This window comes from Branchiostoma floridae, chromosome 2, assembly GCF_000003815.2.
Source record: "Branchiostoma floridae strain S238N-H82 chromosome 2, Bfl_VNyyK, whole genome shotgun sequence".
In the NCBI taxonomy this organism is placed as follows: domain Eukaryota; kingdom Metazoa; phylum Chordata; class Leptocardii; order Amphioxiformes; family Branchiostomatidae; genus Branchiostoma; species Branchiostoma floridae.
Window position 1 is genome coordinate 7,762,102 of NC_049980.1, and position 19,014 is coordinate 7,781,115.

The window sequence follows — 19,014 nt, forward strand, 5'->3', positions numbered from 1 at the left end:
TCAGACCTGCATGAAATATTTTGTTTTGTGATGGTGCGTATGGTGTGTTGTGGGGTTGATAATTATGGCAAAATTATTCCATCATTGTTCTCATATATGGTAAATGTTGAGATCCAAAACTACACCTTTCTTGTGACCTCACCATTTCCTTTTTATTTGAATAATTGTTACACCTGCACCTGGCACATATCCCTAATTTGTATATATTGGTTCATTCTATACAGAGGTGACAGGGATGGCCACAGATACTCTTTCTACTAGTTGTGGATCTGTGCAGCCATCGGCTTTATATCTCTAATGTGTATATTAGTGATTCACCCTGCACACAGTGGTGACGGGTGCCTAATTGCCCAGCTGGCTATCAGTTACTGGGACCACTCTACTAAAAAAAATAAAAAAAGGGTGTAAATATTTTTTTAGAAACGAACCACAAAACTGCAGCAAACTTCTAATGCGTGCTAAAACACAATGGCTCACAATATCTAACCCCATAGCAAACATGATCGCAATCCATCCAGAGGTTCTAAAGATATCAGTCTGGAATCACAAAGATCAGTACCAAAATCTATGCATACTTTTTTCAAGCAGGTAATGATAATTATAAGGCCGCACCTATTCATTTGATTTTTTCAGAAAAAAAATTGTGTCAGTCGGTCGAAATAAAATATTTATAAAACTTTTTAAAAAGTCAGGGGTAGGAGAGATTGGACAAGAAACTTTCAACATTTATGGGGTCCCCCAGCTAGCAAAGTCCAAAGTTTGAAGAAAAATGATAAAAGTACCATCCAAAATGGGTACGTATACGTACAGCTACTGGAATTTGAGGCCCATAGTTAATTTGAGAAAGGAAAGGCAGTGAAATTTGTCAAAATGAGGTGTGGCCATCAATTTGAAAAGTTTTTTTTTCAAATCAGAAATAGGGTCGGGAAATTCGAGAAACAACAAATAAAATTGGTGTGGCCTTTTTTTGTTGTTCATGTACTTAACGTGTCACAGTGGATGTGACCTTTGATGTTGTGATGCTTGAAAAAAGAGATTTGATTAATGGTTGGTCGATGGTGGGATTGGTGACAAGAAGTGAAGCAATGCCTTCGTGCGCATATTAAACTGATTATATAACTATTACAAAACATACCAAAAATCATTAGCCATCCATCAACACCTTCTTGATTTATTCTCTTTCAAAATATAACTGTCCTAGCGAATGTAAATATCACTTTCCCATTAGAAAGTGCACCTCCATTAGAAAGATGAAAAAAAACAGAATTTTGGTTCAGTACCAAGGTCACATAACAGGGGGCCAAACATTGACCTTGACCTTTGTCTTCCCAACACCTACCTATACACGAAATATCGTAATCCATCCAGAGGTTCTTGAGTTACGCTGACTACAAAAAAAATCAGGAAACACAGACAGACAAAAACTATATTCTCCATTTTCTCATGGAGATAGATATGTCCTTTTAAGGTTGAGACTTCAGCTAAGGATGGAGTCATGTTAGAAACCGTGCCATTTACATTTACGTCACACACTACCAACTACACTACAACACCTGAAAGCAGGTGCCAATGGCCACTAATAAAATGCATGGTGCCCTTACTTACTACGATAGATTTAACGTTATTAACAAGGTCAAATTGGTAACAGTCACCACAAATATTGTTATACATCTGACTCAGTAATAGAAAAGACCTGTGATTACATCAACGATATATTTATGCTTTCGACTGATTTGGGTCGTTCATGTTGTTGTTTTCTTCTAGATCACTGGCGATTTTTCCATCGCCCGAGCGTCTATCAATGACATGAAGGAGCGTTGTGTACAAAAAGTCTTCCAGAATGTTAGTCTGTATGATGTTCAAGATGACGGCCAACGTGTTCCTCCCATGGTGCTTAAAGCAGCACTGTGCCCTGAAGATTGCAGCGGCAATGGCATGTGTGTTGACGGAGTGTGTGAGTGTGATGAGGGATACACTTCTGTAGACTGCTCTTTGAGAGAGGACTCACCTCCTGCTGTGACAAGTGTACAGAATGGTGGACTTTGTGATATCAGGCTCCGGCCTTGCCTCAAAGTACTTATTGAAGCAGATGGCATTGCAGAATCAGCAAATCTTACATGCAGGGTGAAACAAGTCCAGGTGAGGTACTATTAGATAACTATTGAGCATAGTATATCACATTATGTCATATACCCAATAGGCAGGCCGTATTTACATTCAATATTGGTATTCCGACCAGTCGGTATTTTATGGTATGGCCTGGGGCTTTGATGCAAAGGATTCGAATGCGCTTGCATGCACTGCTGTCAAAAATTTGAACTGTTACAGTTTAACTGTTTGCTTGGTTCTTTTGTGCCAATTGACGAATAAAGTTTCCTTGGGTTGACATGATACAGGTATTCCATATCGCATTTGGGTTCCGGCACACACGGGTTGGATCGTCCTCCAACCTTCGATCTGACCCACAGTGGGGTCGTACCTTGGGTGATACGGAATACCCTGTGTTGTATTCTATATAAATTATAATAAATACATTAAATTAAGTAACATTTTTTATTATGCAAAGCATCTGCTATTGAATTTCATGTTTCGCCAGTAAACAATTTTCTACAGATATAACTTCATTTTTTAGATTTCAAATGGAGAACAAACTGTTCTCAATGACACAGAGGAGCTGACAACTGCCACACTTCGCACATTCCGGGAGGTGTCATGTGCCCTTCCCAGGTCCCCTGTACGGCTAGGCACCCCAGACCAGAATGAGGGCACTTTAACACATGGCATGCTGATCTCTATCAGTAATGATGGACAGCAATTCACTGAGGAAATCTTCTTCACTATATATGACGGTTTGTGTCAAGAGTGCACACAAGGATCTGTTTGTACATCAAAGGTACTTAATATAAGTTTCAACTCAACCAAATTGTCATCTGTAAAAGTTAGTATGTCAATAAAAATAGGTACATTTACAATGTATGAGTATGGTGTTATAGGGTGGTAGATACATGTAGTATTTGATAACATTCATCTGATATTTCAGATATAGCTTTTTTCACTTTGCTGAATTGTTTCCTATACACACGGGTCTCAACTTATCTTTTGCCATTGGTATAATTTCCAGCCTGGTACATGTAACATCCGGGGATTTTGCTTTGCCGACGGTAACCCCAACCCTGACAACTGGTGTGAGCAGTGCCTCACTGATGTGTCAACAGAGACTTTCAGTGATCGAGTTGGTGAGTTACAAGTTTCCATATGGGTTTAAAGGGGCATTCCACTCCAGAAGGGAGTATAGTTTTCCAATAGATAGTGTGGCAATGAATACATAATTAGCCAAATTTTGTGGAATTTACCTTTAGTTGAATTACGTGATGTGTACAATAATGACACTCACTAAACCCATGCAGACCCTACCCATGCATTCCCTATACGCATAGACACCGTGTTTATCGTACATATTTTCGGAATAAACGAGGTACGCTAAGCACCCCGAGAAGGCAAATTGCTCATAAGATAGCAAAGAATACAAGAACAAAACGAGATTTCTTAGCGTACCTGAAATTAGTTTTGTAACCTTACCTAAAAGTTTTGCATTGTATTCAGCCATAGGATTAATTCAATTAGAGGGTACTTAGGGAGTTAAGTAGAAGACTGAATGCTTTTGAGGCATGTGGGGCAACTGGGTACTCCATCGTATAATTTGAAGTAGTATACAGTTATCACTTCCTAAAATTAATATCTATCGGAAAACAACACTCCCGTGTGGAGTGGAATGCCCCTTTAATTCACTATCAAGCTGTGATTGTTATGAAAGTATAATAGCTTTGAAAAACACGATGGTAAAATTTGGCCCCAAAATTTCCAGACTTCTATTTGGGGATATAGAACACGAATCATGTTCGATATGACGTGATCGCGCTGACGTGATCGAACAGAACAGGCGTTCTATTGGAGGTCACCTGCGGTCATCCGTAGGTTGTTACAGTAAACACGCAGAGAAGGCTTGTTTTCCTGGGTGTTGTGCGTCTGAAGAAAAACGAACATTTTCGCAAATATGAAATGTTATCTGGCAAGCTTAGTTTTGGTGCCGCCAAGTTTGGAATATGTGACATGTAACAAAGCTGCTGGCGTCATTATAGGTGACCTTTAATATTATAATATTTGTTTACAGCGGTATCAATTACCCCATGCCCCTATATCAGTTCGACTCGACATACGACCAAACATGGTAGTATTTAAATCACTCACAAATCTACTCTTTGAGGACTTAAATTGTCGACAACTAATATCTCACGATTTGTGTCTTAGGGATTTTGGGAATATGGAGGCAATTTTGAATTATAAGTCTTAGAGTGTGAAAAAAAAAAGACTTTTCGACCTTATGTTGGTTGTAAAAATAGTTCTAAGTACAAGTCGAAAAATCCCTGAGACAGAAAGTTTGATCTTACAATCATTACTCATATGATATAAAAGATTTGGATTTTCAGTCAAATTTAGGACCGATCTAAATATGGTATTTGTTTTTTTGTCTACCAAACACCATTTCTAAATCAACCAACTAGGCACATTTAAGAAAACATTGAGACAAAACTGTGCAGCACAATAATTTTACACGGTAAGATTTCACGTGTACACACTGCCAGTCTTCATTTTATCTCGACAAGACACGTGCGAGGGGTTGTTTTCTAACTATCACGGTCTTGTAGAAGATGTTTCAGTCACCGTCAGCCCTCCGCGGGCACCGCGCGGGAGCCCCGGTAACCCGATACTCCACGTTCGAATAAAAAATTTTGGGCCAGATTTGACGATTGTAAACTTTATTGGATCTGCTACTAACATTGTAACAAGGGATCAATAAACAGATCGATTTTAGACCGAACAAATGCTTCTAAATGATTTTGCAGCTTATGTGTATACTTACACAACTAAATGTTTCATTTTGGATAAACGTCCAAGTCAATGTATGATAATGACCCCATGTGGGAATTGTCACATATCACCTAAAATAAAAATAAAAACTGAGGATCTCAAGATATCCTTAGGTAAATGATATTCTAGTTAAACTTAATGACTTCCTTTTCCCAACACAGTAAATCAACCGCCATCCTTTGTTACGATGGGGCCAATCACCAAACTACCGGGTGAGACTCTAGACATCAGTTTGGAAGCAACAGACCCAGAGGGTCGGGATGTGACATACAGCATAACATCAGCAAACCCACATGGAGTGATGCTTCAACCCTCCGGACAGCTGACCTGGGACACGGACCCCGCTCCTCCAGTCACCAGCTTCCCGCTGGACGTGACCGTGACAGACGAGTGCGGACAGGCCACCACGTCCACTTTCACCTTCACCCTGTACGAGTGTCCCTGTCAGAACAACGGCAACTGTGCCATCGATCCCGACATGCCGCGCGGCCAGGGCCACTACAACTGCGAATGTTCTGGGTATACAGGGGCGCTGTGTGAAGAGGAAGTTGATGAATGTGCATCCAACCCATGTGTCAACGGAGCCTGCAATGATGAAGTAAATGGGTTTACCTGCACGTGTGATGCCATGTACATGGGGCCGTTATGTGACATCCCATTAGAAGACCATTGTGGGCTCCAGCCTTGCTTCCCTGGTGTGCCCTGCACCAATGTTGCAGATGGGTTTGAGTGTGGAGACTGCCCAGATGGTTACAACGGGGACGGTGTGGACTGTGAAGGTAGGAGGGCATTAGTTAGAAAGTAACAGGCTCGTTTACCTCAATGAAAATGGAGGTATTGTTTCTGGTGACACTGTGACTGTGTGCATGTGTGTCTTTCAGAATATTTGTAATCAGTATTTCCATCAGTATTTCAGCTAGGTAGGTAGGTATTTCTATGACTTTTTGGTGTCACTCAAAAAAATCTGAACAAACTGATATAGTTCAGTCTCAAGAAGATTGTTCCTTTACCTCTGCATCAAACTTTTGATAAACAAATTAAATGATCATGTTCTTTGACTTGCACTTATAATCATCCAATTGCAAATAGATCGGCCTTCTCTATTGGCCTTCTCTATTGGCCACTAAAACGTTTTAAATTCTTCAATATGGGCATTCCATACTTTCAGATATCAACGAATGTGAATCTAACACCACATGTGCTCACGTTATCATTAATGGTGCACGGGTCTGCGTCAACACCAATGGATCCTACTACTGCACCTGCACTGCGGGCCATGTTCTCATCATCGACACCTGTCAAGGTACATACATTTATAGCAAAAAAAATTATCAATAATTATACACAGCTTCATCAATAATTTACATTATCTTTTTGTAATGATCTCTGCACATGTGACATTTGAATGATACCCCCTTTAAAAAGCAAGATATGGCATACCTGCCATTACACTGGAATATGAGATAAATATCAACTTCAAAGTTGTTTATTCTATTTTCAATAACTGGACATTTTTTTCCAGATATAAATGAGTGTGCTTTGGGCATTGATGACTGTGAATCTGGTGAGCTCTGTGTGAACACTAGAGGATCCTACAGCTGTGTTGGTTAGTACATTTTTACTGATCATGATATCCCAATTTTAGAATTCACCATTCCCCATGGCTAGTTTCTCTCCTATTCTTGATTCCTAGACTAGAATGGACATTAAACCAAAACAACAGACTGTGAGTAGAATCTTGGTTTCGACAGTAGTTGCATACATTTTCAAGCATTAAACATGAATGATGGTGGAAGGAGGATTTCACGACTAAGATACACAATGTAAATGCCACAAAGCAAATTAGTACAGGTTGAGGATAATGATACGTTACAGCCTATGTAACCTCTGTAGAGTCTGTATGCCAAGGGTTTTGTCCATACCCCCTTGTTGGGTTAATAGTTACACGATGTCATGTATATTAAGTGCTCCATAATTGCTAATTCTAAGCTCTATTGCAACATATTGGAACAATTGTAGCCAAATGCTGTAGACAAAGGTGACATAATTGACCAAACTGACATAATTGACCAAAGTAAGATTCCAAAAATTTTTTGTTAGATGTTGTTGATGGAGGATGGACTGACTGGAGCCCATGGTCTGACTGCAGCGTGACATGTGGAGTTGGTGAGCAGACTCGGGACAGAACCTGTACCAACCCTGCACCAGCTAACGGTGGGGCGGACTGTGACGGAGTAACTCAGGAGACACAAGCATGCGACACAGGTTTGCTCTGTCCAGGTATGATGTACAGTATTGTAGTACCTGCAAGTAATACCTGTAAAACCAAATAATTTGGCCTCTGTACAACATCTAATGGGTACAAGTGAAGCCAGGTGAGCTGCAACACAGGGGTGTCCTGGCCAGGTGATCATGACTTAAAGTTACATGCATTAATTATTGTACCTGTTTTAGATGTAGTCTCCTATGATAACAAAATAAGTTGCACCTGCTATTTAGTCCCTATATTAAAGGACGCAAGCTTGGAGTGTCTATATATAGAGTACAATGTACATGACTCCATTTCAATCAACAGGCATACCTTCAATGTACCAAAGACTAAGAGCGGCTTATGTCTGTTTTCCTTGTAGTTGACGGCGGTTGGTCTGACTGGAGCCCATGGTCTGACTGCAGCGTGACATGTGGAGTTGGTGAGCAGACTCGGGACCGAACCTGCACCAACCCTGAACCAGCTAACGGTGGGGCGGACTGTGATGGACTGGCTCAGGAGACACAAGCGTGTGACACAGGGGTGTCCTGTCCAGGTATGATGTACAGTATTGAGGTACCTGCAAGTAATACCTGTAACCAAATAATTTTGCACCTGTACAAGATCTAATGGACACAAGTCAGGAGTAATGCAAATCATGGGAACGGGAATGTCCTGCCAAGGTGATCATGATTAAGTTTTGTTTGTTTTGTATATTGCCATACCTGCATCATAATGTTTAGTCCTATGATAACAAAGTAAGTTTGCACCTGCTATTTAGCCCCTATCAAAGGATGCAAGCCTGGAGTGTCTAGAGTATAAATATTCCATCTCAATCAACAAACATACTTCCAGTTTGCAATAGAGAGCCTAATTTCTGTTTACCATATAGTTGATGGCAGTTGGTCTGACTGGAGCGAATGGTCCGCCTGCAGCGTGACATGTGGAGTTGGTGAGCAGACTCGGGACCGAACCTGCACCAACCCTGAACCAGCTAATGGTGGGGCGGACTGTGGTGAACAATCTCAGGAAACTCGGGAATGCAACACAGGAGTGTCCTGTCCAGGTAACTCAAAGTTATACTATATTTGTTATGCATCTCCCAATTAATCTCTAAGTATAATAAGTAATTAACAAAACAAAGTTGTCTCAGTTCAAGTCAATTTGAGTGTTTAAGAAATTTCCTTCCTATTTGTACTAGACAGCTTTAAATCTCTTTTCCACATAGTTGATGGCGGATGGTCTGACTGGGGCCCATGGTCCACCTGCAGCGTGACATGTGGAGTCGGTGAGCAGACTCGGGACCGAACCTGCACCAATCCTGCACCAGCTAACGGTGGGGCGGACTGTGATGGACTAACGCAGGAGACACAAGCATGCAACACAGGGGTGCTCTGTCCAGGTATGATGTGCAGTATTGTAGTACCTGCAAGTAATACCTGTAAAACCAAATAATTTATCCCCTGTAAAAGATCTAATGGACACAAGCCAGGATTACTGCAACATGGGGGTGTCCTGTCTACGTGATCATGACTAAATTACATGCATGTTGTTGTACCTGTTTTAGATGTAGTCTCCTATGATAACAAAACATTTTTGCACCTTCTATTTAGTCCCTATATTAAAGGACGCAAGCCTGGAGTGTCTATATATAGAGTACAATGTACATGACTCCATCTCAATCAACAGGCATACCTTTAGTTTGTACCAAAGAGCCTTATGTCTGTTTTCCACATAGTTGATGGTGGTTGGACTGACTGGGGCTCATGGTCCGCCTGCAGCGTGACATGTGGAGTTGGTGAGCAGACTCGGGACCGAACCTGCACCGACCCTGAACCAGCTAACGGTGGGGCGGACTGTGATGGACTGGCTCAGGAAACACAAGCCTGCGACACGGGGGTGTCCTGTCTAGTAATAGGTAACTGTCTAGTACTTACATTTTTACTTGTATCGCTAAAGTATTCTCCTATTAGAACATGTCAAGTTTTCCCTATTGATCAAGCCCCCTTAAGTATCACACAACCAAGAAGTATCTAGAGTATTCCTGATATCAGCAGACATACTTCCAGTTTGTTCCAGCAAACCTAAAATCTGTTTTCCACATAGTTGATGGTGGTTGGACTGACTGGGGCTCATGGTCCGCCTGCAGCGTGACATGTGGAGTTGGTGAGCAGACTCGGGACCGAACCTGTACCAATCCTGAACCAGCTAACGGTGGGGCAGACTGTGATGGACTGGCTCAGGAAACACAAGCCTGCGACACGGGGGTGTCCTGTCCAGGTAACTCTAAATTATACTATGCACTAAAAAATAGTTACTCAAGCAACTGGATATGGTTTTGAAACCATATCCAGTTGCTTGAGTATATTTGTTATGCATCTCCCAATAATTTCTTATTACAATAAGTAATTAATAATTTGAAAGCAAAGCTCTCAATTTGAGTATTTCCTCTCAGGAAATTTTCTTTCTATTTGTAAAAGAAAGCCTTAAATCTGTTTTCCACATAGTTGATGGTGGTTGGACTGACTGGGGCTCATGGTCCGCCTGCAGCATGACATGTGAAGTTGGTGAGCAGACTCGGGACCGAACCTGCACCAACCCTGCACCAGCTCACGGTGGGGCGGACTGCGATGGACTGGCCCAGGAAACTCAAGCCTGCGACACGGGGGTGTCCTGTCCAGGTAAGTTAAATTGCTGTAAATTTGGCTCTAAAATATTGATTTTGTTCTCTTTTTGTGACAAAATACATGTATTTGGAAGAAAAGCAATTCACTCTTCTATGTGCAACCTAATACCCAGGCACTCAATGTATCATTGATTTTTAGTTCTGTTAAGAAAATAGAGACAATCATTAACCCAAGTGTTTTTCTTAGGAACTGCAGCAGATTCTTGTTTTTGTTCAGTTTGTTCTAACCATACTATTGTTAAGATTTTAATAGATGCAGCTTATATATTCGGGAAGAAGCGGTAACAGGTTTCAGCCCTTTGCATCTTTTTGTAGAAAACAGTATCAATCACAATTCTAGTTCCATGTCTTGAAGATAGAAATTTCATACATGCTACAATGATGTGTTAAATAATGGTATGTCTATACTTGATATATACGCAATAAAGATTAAGAATGATTCTTTAGCCATAACATATGCAAATTAGGATGAAATCTGGATGATTTTTGAGAACATATAAAGAGAGATACTATAATATTGTTTTATGTCTTCTCCAATTCTAGTATTGCCGACCCGAGATTGCTCGGACGTGTACCCTCACCTGCGCCCTGCCGGTAACTTCGGCAGGTACCAGAACAAATACTGCTTTTGGTCCTCTGCATGGAGAAACAGACGGCTGAACTACACAAAAGCCCAACAAGAGTGCGAGTCCAATGGTGGGACGTTGGCTATGATCAAAGATGCCAGTGTGCAGGCATTTATCAATAACCTCCTGAAGACTAGTAGCGGTAGAACTCAAAGGTAAATAATAGTAGTTTTAGTTAGCTGCACTTTTTAAAGTCAATGGAATTTGAATCAATGTCACCGATCTTCAACTGAAGGATTCTCCAAACATTAGATGATAAGTGATGTTTAAGAAATTAAGTCATTCATTTACATCATGTAGTCCCTGGTGATGATGATGCTTTCTCGTCATCTCATAATGTCTGCACTTTAAAATGTGTGGGTTAACAAACACACAGATTCTTTTGTCCCTAAAAGTCTGAATAAATACTAGCTTGCCATTGAGAAGAAAAGGCTTTAACTTGAAGGGGTCTATCAGAAAAATACTCCTACTGGAGATTGGAAAAAATGACCAATCTGAAGAACTAACTCTACAGCACAAGAATGAAAAAAGTTACGCAAGCTGTATTTATTGCCTGCATGAAAATGCAGGACCTGATATAGTTTCCAGTTTTGTTGTCTGTGTGTTTTAGTGCGTTTCTGGTGATATATCTCCAGATCGCAGCGTGATATTGCGATGATATTTGGTACATGGGTTGGCGGTGGTGGCTTGATGGTTTGATTTTGGGCCTCATTGACTTATATTGACATTAACTATATTTGTAATCAATTATGTTTTATCTGGCATATTTGTTAAGTATTCCTACATATGAATAAGATTTATAAATTTTTGAAACACTTTTTTATTCTAAAAAGTCTAACAATAGACCAAACTGTCTTTGCTTTCCTAAACATTAAAATTTGTGCTTTGTATTGTATTGTATTTACCCATTCATTCATTTCTTATTTCAGGAACTACTGGATTGGCCTGGATGACCTGAACAGGGAGGGTGTGTTTGAGTGGAATGACGGGACCAAACTGGGAAGCTATCGCAGGTTCAAGTCCAAACGCCCTCACAAAATAAGGGACTGTGTGGCCCTGTGGAGGACGGCCAAACTAAGTCGTTGGTTCCCACTGAAGTGCAAGATCCATCTGCCCTACATCTGTCAGATGGGTGAGCAAAAAGCTTATTGATACTTTCATTAAACTTTATGTACCTCCATTGTCAAGACTTCAGTAAGTATTAAATACCATGTTTATAGCAATTTCTGGCAAATTATAACTAAGCTGTCCAACTAAACCAATACGGTCAAAACCATAATTCTCTAGGCACATATCACCTTATACACATCACAGTAACTTAATGTGTCCAAAAACTACAAACCAGACTACAAAGAGTTGAATATGTTTACTAGCTATAGACAGACATCACTGATACTTTAAAAGGTCTGAAATTATAGTCTCAACCAGAACCCTTTTGTGGGCTGCAGAATTTTTTTTTAGAATTAACCAGAAAAAGAGAACTAATAAGTCTTTCAATGTCAAGGGAAATCATTTAGCCAAACAAAAAAATTACTTGATTTACCTAAGTCCAGAGGACTTAACCAAGGCCATGCTCCTCAGTAGCTGGTCCTTCAAAGATTTTTGACTGGCAAATGAACTGCGTTCACCACTATTTTTGTCAATTTCTACAATTCATTCAGACACTAATTAAAACTACAGATTAACAAAGATAACATTATGATAGAACACTAGTTATTAATGTTGAAATTTCTATAAGTTTTTCTACATACCTTAAACATTAAATTCAGCATCACAATGTGACATTCAATGTCTCTGTTACAATGTATTACAAACATCTTATATGCCTCTTACAGACTACAATGTGAACAACTAAGTTGATGACATACGTGACGTCAGCCGAACAGCCTTATGACGTCAGGACAACGTTACAACAACACCAGAATGTTGTCAGGCTAGACAAGTAATGAAATAGACTTGAATAGAATACAGCTTGACATACATCCCTAGTTTACACTTTGATCCAATACGAAACAATAAAGCTGATCTACCACTTGCTACTACATGTATCACTAGTCCTGTAGAAGATTTCTTTGCTCCCAAAGTTTATAACTGTCAAACTGTGCTAAATGTAACTGTTACAGTTTCAGTAACTTATAACCTTTTGCTCATTTAGAGGGAACTATATCAGCACATTTTTGATAGCATCAAACTCAATTAGGACCATTAAGTAACTAAAGATTTGGTACAAATTTTCAAAGATTTTAGAAACAGCACCCAGATCTACATATTAAGAAATACCTGCACAGCTCCTATTTTACCTGCGTAAGCAAGTGGTATATATTTAAGCCCTGTAGTAAATAGGTGATAATATTAGGCTATATGCAACATCATTATACTATATTGATCATCAGCACAAGTTAGTACAAATGTATTACTATTAGTGCAACAGAAAGATAAACCATATATAAGGTACAAATGCAGATTGCAATTAAATAGCACAATATATATGTAACAAATGTGATGGATATCAGCAGGTACTTACATGCAATAATTCCAGAAAATATTGCACTTGAAGGTTGAGATTGCAGTGTCAGTCAGGAACAGCCAGCCAATTGGTTGGTTGCCATTCTGGATTGGAGAGAACATGTATGACATGAGGGTTGTAAAATCAGTGGTCATGGATAATTTGTTATTGTGCTATTGTGTGGCAGTCAAAAATTATGCAATGGCTTCCGCTATGCAACGACTATCCAGTTAGGTTTTATATATCCTTGCCCTACTTTGATTTATTTGGCAATATAGTAACAGCAATTTGCATTTTTGCATCAACATTAAAAAGAAATGGTATTTTAGTATAATACTTGTAATCATACAATGTACATGTATGCAACAGTGTCTGCTATGCAACAACTTACAAGTGACACAAGTTACTATTAGTATTACTAATACTAGGTCAATATACATTTCAATATCTTGCCTTTACTTATAGTGTTATGATAGATGACTTAGTAAACTTACTGAGAGTTAGACACATGAGGCAATTACTAGTAGGTGGGCTCAGCAGGCTTGGTCAGCAGCCATCCTCTTTACATCCTTCCAGCTTACATGTATGTTGACTGCATGCAGGTCCCTCTCAATTGTCTGTAATTCATCTTGGGTAACCTCTGTGTCTCATTCCTGTGTGGAGTTCAATGTATGACTCAGTTTGACTCAGTCTTAAATTTTCTAGTGCATTAAGTCTTATAGCATGGCTGAGCCAGCTCAGATGCCCTTGATTGGTAATAGATTTTTAGCTTTTAGCAGTTTGCATTTTCTAGCTCTAGTTCGATTTCTTCGGCTATACAATAACAGCATTATATTCACATTTAACGTAAATTAGTCACAAAGTTAGTCTGATGGAAGGCGTCCTCAAGCGTGCAACCCCAGGTATTAACTCATTGTCAATTTCTTTGGAAAAAAACACCTTAAAGGTGCCATGAAATCATAATGAAAAAAAAATTAAATTTTTAATCAGAAAACATGCTGAATGTCTTTGGAAACAGTCTAAATCTATGATCGTGATGATGTCGTCCATTAGATTAACATAGTCATCAATGATAAATTCAATAAGGTGTGGTATAGAGAATATCAAGTAATCATTACTACATTTAGCACATTGTATAACTATAACACTTTTACTTTTGCATCTGTAGTGGTTGCCATCAGAAAACTTAACATTTTGTTACTACTCTACTCCTCAGCTATTCTCTTCAGTTACAGTAAATACAAATTGAATGTGATCTATATTCTGCATCACTCTTAAAGGGACACAATGCAAATGTTAAAATGCTATAGGTCATATCATTAGTGTCAGGAAAAAAAGAAATATCATGTTTCAACATCAGAAGATTTGACACATAAAATGCCATGAAGACAATTATGCTGCAATGGTTTAAAGGTCAGCTGGTGAGAAATCATTCCCATCTCACCGGTAACCTTTATCAAAATGAACTTTAACAGAAACAAATGCATCTTTTTTTTACTTGAATACCTTGTACTGTGTCCCTTTACAGTAGGCTATTTGTTTTAAATCAGTGAAAAGGGAGCTTTATAATGAAGCAGATGAGAAATGAAAACATCTGGAGGATCACATCAGTTTATGACAGTACTTAGGAATGTATTGTTTTCAATACTAAAGAAATAAAATGAGGTGACGGGAATGTGTTTGTCAATGTGTGTTTCTGCATCTTGTAACACAGAATCCGGTGCCATTAGAGAGCAGTCTTAATACAAGGATTATAACTCCTCTAGTTGCAGCCAAAAGACTGTATGTCTGTTACCACATGATTTGTTGAGATCATGACTTAGATATCACGTGCCAACACTCAGACACATCTCAATTAAAGAGTCCTTTAATTCAAGAACCTGTACTGCACAGAGGGAACAAGTACAGTATATATCAGAAACTCTTTTGGAGGGCTAACTTCTAAATGGTGATGATGAACATCTCTGTTTAAGTCTCTATACCAATCATCTTAGCAGATTTTTAAAAAATAGTTGAATTGAACACAACAAAAATTGAGGAATGTTTTATGCTTTTTTGGGAGGTATTGTAGAGACTAACAGTAATAAATGTAACTTAATGCTTAATCCAGGTCATCCTTTCATGCCTGGCTTCTGCTGGTGTATTTCACCAGCAGTGGACCTGATGAAGTCCCCACCGGCAATACTGGCATCTCATTATTATCACTGCATTAATCAGATATTCTCCTTTCTGTTTTAGCTAGCTAATACAGTCAAGAGGCAACGTGATTGGCTTGTAACTTTACAGGAGAAAGAGTATCTGATTGGCTGATGGCTGTCCAGCACTAAAGAAAGGTAGATGGATCGCAGGCTGGTACCTCAGTGCTCTATACATGTACTGAGCCCATACTAGCAGTGGGCCTGCCATTAGACTTGGAGGGTTGGTTGGCCCTGTGAGCAGGAGGTCCAAGAAGAAAATAACTTATTACACAAAGATTTTTCTTAGACAGTTGATGGACATAAAAAAAGGGTAACATTAAAAATCGAAAATGACACAATTGAAAATGAAAATGTTATCAATTCTAGCTAGTGCTTCCCTTTGCAAATTATCAAGACTAAATTTTCAGCTTGACTCCTTTATTTGCCATGACATTTAATTCTTGAGACTGTTGACTGACTGGAATCAGTCCAACGTTCACCATGGCACATTTCACCTTTGTGGGTTCCAGCAGGATGTTGCTGACATTCTTCAGCACTATCCTACAGTCTTTTTCTCCCGTCTGCTCATGAGTACAAACACCAGAGGGAAGCTCTTCATGCAGTCGTCCTTCCTGATGAATACACTGACTGATGGTGAACAACCGCTTGAAGGGCGACTTGCACAGCTTGAACGTCCAGGTACCTGTCATTTGCCAGGTGTTTCAGCTGTGTGTCGGTCGCCAAGACCAGGTGCGGCACACCCGGACATCCCCCTTGGGGAATGATGCTCCTCGTCAACCTCAAAGTTCAAGTCTATCGGGTCCTCAGGCCTCAGCCTCTGTCTGCGGTGATTGGCTGCTCTCGTTAGGTGCTCTGGCTTTCTCAGTAATGGACAGAGCACATCACCAAGCTCCGTCAGCAAGACATCTTCCACAATAGCTTAACCGAAAATTTGAAAAGGTAACCCACTGCCTCTTTCTTCGCCCGAGCCACGATCTTGGCTGCTGTCACGGCGCCGACAATTTTGACTGAATTCCCTAAGCTTAAGGTTACTTTTAGTTACATGTGAAGCGTGATCGGTCTACCACATCCACGGAGTTGTTAACAGGATCATCCTATCAACAATGTAAATATCATCCTGTCAATAGTGCAAAAGGCTCTCTGTTATTGGCAGGATCAACAGCCACTTCCTATACACAAACAGAAATTGTTGTCTTATTTAACGTCTATAATTTCGCAAACACTGTGGTACATTACAATAACAGCAGCAACGCATCTAGGCTACCGCCCCCCTCCCCCAAACCCCCACCACTTTCACTCTGTCACTGCTCCATACGGTTTGTTCCAACAGTTCAACCACATTTACTTTCTTTATACATATACTCTAAACTTCAATTAAACACAAACCTGTTGAATCCTAATGCTTGCAAAAAGTATTCATGGCCGGAGCCATCCACGACGTTCGAAAGACACAAACCAAGTCCTTGCACAAACTCACGTGCCGCGGTCACGGTGCGTTTTCGACAAGGCTTCGTTCACGACTTGCCGCAAAACAAACAGGCGGGAAATTTGAACCTCCGACCTGTACTATAGCAAAGCACAATCTTTCAATGCGGTTTGCGGATTACAATTAAACAGTTGCGTACAAAAGGTTCCAACCATTCCAAGTTTAATCCACTGGCGTCGCTGCGAGCAGATGATATGCCTTCTCACATTCATTAAGTATGAATCGGCGGCCCAATCGGCGGCCAACTTCAGCCTGGTTTTCAGGGCGACCCAAGTGAACAAAAGTAGGTCGGGCACAAAATAGTACGTCGCAGTTCTTGAAAAGCCATAGAAATTTTTCTGTGCACGTCAGCGAGTCGGAAACTGAGGTTGTTTGACTTGGGTTTCTTTGGCTGGGTAGAATTTCGTGCACAAATCCTGTTCCCGCTACTTCCGTGTGTCGGCTCAAGGAGGTTATATTCAGACGGTCGGCTGCAGTATGTAATTCACGCAGCCGCAGAAGGCCCAATTTGAGTCCATACAGTATTTAAGCCTATTTTCGACTTCGAAATGTAAGAAATATGTCTTATTGGAAAGACAGTGTAGGGTGCATACGTTCAGATTTGGAAAAAAAACAAGGTTTTGGTTAATTTTTTAGGCCTGTGCTGACCCCTAATTTGAAGTGGTCAGTCCCTAAATTGACGTCATGAGATGCCAAGATAGCGGCATCTTTGAGGGCTGCGGAAACTTTATTTTCGCTGGACGGAATTTATCAAAATCAGACTTTTGGACACTTGAGATAGCGGGCTGCTGTGTGGGGTGAGTTCTTATGACCTGGAATGTTCACGGATGAGATTATGACACCCTGAACGTGCCTATTTTTACATTATCGCCACTACAGATTTCCATTGGTGTTCACTTGCCAGTAGGCAAACTTCAGCTCATGCTCACAAATTTTGTAGATTCTATCCTGAACTCCAACATTTTCAATCCTTGTTAATTACTTTTGCATCCTGCTATAAATTTTAAGGCGTCGAACCTCCTCACTTCGGGGTCCTTCACAATGTAAATCCCCATAGGCGAAAAACTGTGCTCTGCTACCTTTCGCGAAATCAGCCAATTACTGTCTGAGTCGACTTAAACCTTAAGCTACAATCGCGACATTAAGGTATCACCCTACCCGTTGCCGTGACAGGCGGTCTTCCAAAAAAAGGAGCTAGCGGTTGCGCCAAAACAGAGCCCATATGCTCAAGAATATCTCGAGAAGGAAGTATCCAAAAATTTTGCGGTTTTCATCTTTCCATTCCTTACTAAGGGACCTATCCAACCATACCACGTGTGCCAGGCCGGAACTTAAACCTTAAGCTACAATCGCGACATTAAGGTATCACCCTATCGGTTGCCGTGACAGGCGACAGGCGGTCTTCCAAAAAAAGGAGCTAGCGGTTGCGCCAAAACAGAGCCCATATGCTCAAGAATATCTCGAGAAGGAAGTATCCAAAAATTTTGCGGTTTTCATCTTTCCATTCCTTACTAAGGGACCTATCCAACCATACCACGTGTGCCAGGCCGGAACTTAAACCTTAAGCTACAATCGCGACATTAAGGTATCACCCTACCCGTTGCCGTGACAGGCGGTCTTCCAAAAAAAGGAGCTAGCGGTTGCGCCAAAACAGAGCCCATATGCTCAAGAATATCTCGAGAAGGAAGTATCCAAAAATTTTGCGGTTTTCATCTTTCCATTCCTTACTAAGGGACCTATCCAACCATACCACGTGTGCCAGGCCGGAACTTAAACCTTAAGCTACAATCGCGACATTAAGGTATCACCCTACCCGTTGCCGTGACAGGCGGTGCTTCAAAAAAAGGAGCTAGCGGTTGCGCCTAAACAGAGCCCATATACTCAAGAATATCTCGAGAAGGAAGTATCCAAAAATTTTGCGGTTTTCATCTTTCCATTCCTTACTAAGGGACCTATCCAACCATACCAAGTGTGCCAGGCCGGAACTTAAACCTTAAGCTACAATCGCGACATTAAGGTATCACCCTACCCGTTGCCGTGACAGGCGGTCTTCCAAAAAAAGGAGCTAGCGGTTGCGCCAAAACAGAGCCCATATGCTCAAGAATATCTCGAGAAGGAAGTATCCAAAAATTTTGCGGTTTTCATCTTTCCATTCCTTACTAAGGGACCTATCCAACCATACCAAGTGTGCCAGGCCGGAACTTAAACCTTAAGCTACAATCGCGACATTAAGGTATCACCCTACCCGTTGCCGTGACAGGCGGTGCTTCAAAAAAAAAGGAGCTAGCGGTTGCGCCTAAACAGAGCCCATATACTCAAGAATATCTCGAGAAGG

The 19,014-nt window shown here is 40.5% G+C and overlaps 1 protein-coding gene and 1 long non-coding RNA gene across 3 annotated transcripts in view; one reads left to right on the plus strand and one right to left on the minus strand.

Annotated features, from left to right (window-relative positions):
- The window catches only part of LOC118410562 (coadhesin-like), an 84,594-nt gene extending 72,162 nt beyond the window's left edge, over window positions 1-12,432 (plus strand). The window contains exons 1-9 of one of the 2 annotated variants that reach the window (XM_035812336.1): window positions 7,526-7,733; window positions 8,070-8,243; window positions 8,406-8,579; window positions 8,916-9,095; window positions 9,284-9,457; window positions 9,685-9,858; window positions 10,407-10,644; window positions 11,419-11,621; window positions 12,325-12,432. In XM_035812336.1, coding sequence (XP_035668229.1) covers window positions 7,541-7,733; window positions 8,070-8,243; window positions 8,406-8,579; window positions 8,916-9,095; window positions 9,284-9,457; window positions 9,685-9,858; window positions 10,407-10,644; window positions 11,419-11,621; window positions 12,325-12,344 — 1,530 coding nt within the window. In that variant the 5' untranslated portion in view covers window positions 7,526-7,540 and the 3' untranslated portion in view covers window positions 12,345-12,432. Of the gene's footprint in view, window positions 1-7,525; window positions 7,734-8,069; window positions 8,244-8,405; window positions 8,580-8,915; window positions 9,096-9,283; window positions 9,458-9,684; window positions 9,859-10,406; window positions 10,645-11,418; window positions 11,622-12,324 lie in introns of those variants that run through there. The other variant, XM_035812335.1, reaches the window with a different exon arrangement.
- On the minus strand, window positions 5,218-16,927 carry LOC118410566. The gene is made up of 6 exons (XR_004830568.1): window positions 16,580-16,927; window positions 13,490-13,648; window positions 13,014-13,099; window positions 6,136-6,224; window positions 5,542-5,700; window positions 5,218-5,370 (listed from the first exon to the last, which is right to left on the minus strand). It is a non-coding gene; the product is annotated as an uncharacterized LOC118410566 (long non-coding RNA).
- Window positions 16,928-19,014: the final 2,087 nt, after the last annotated feature.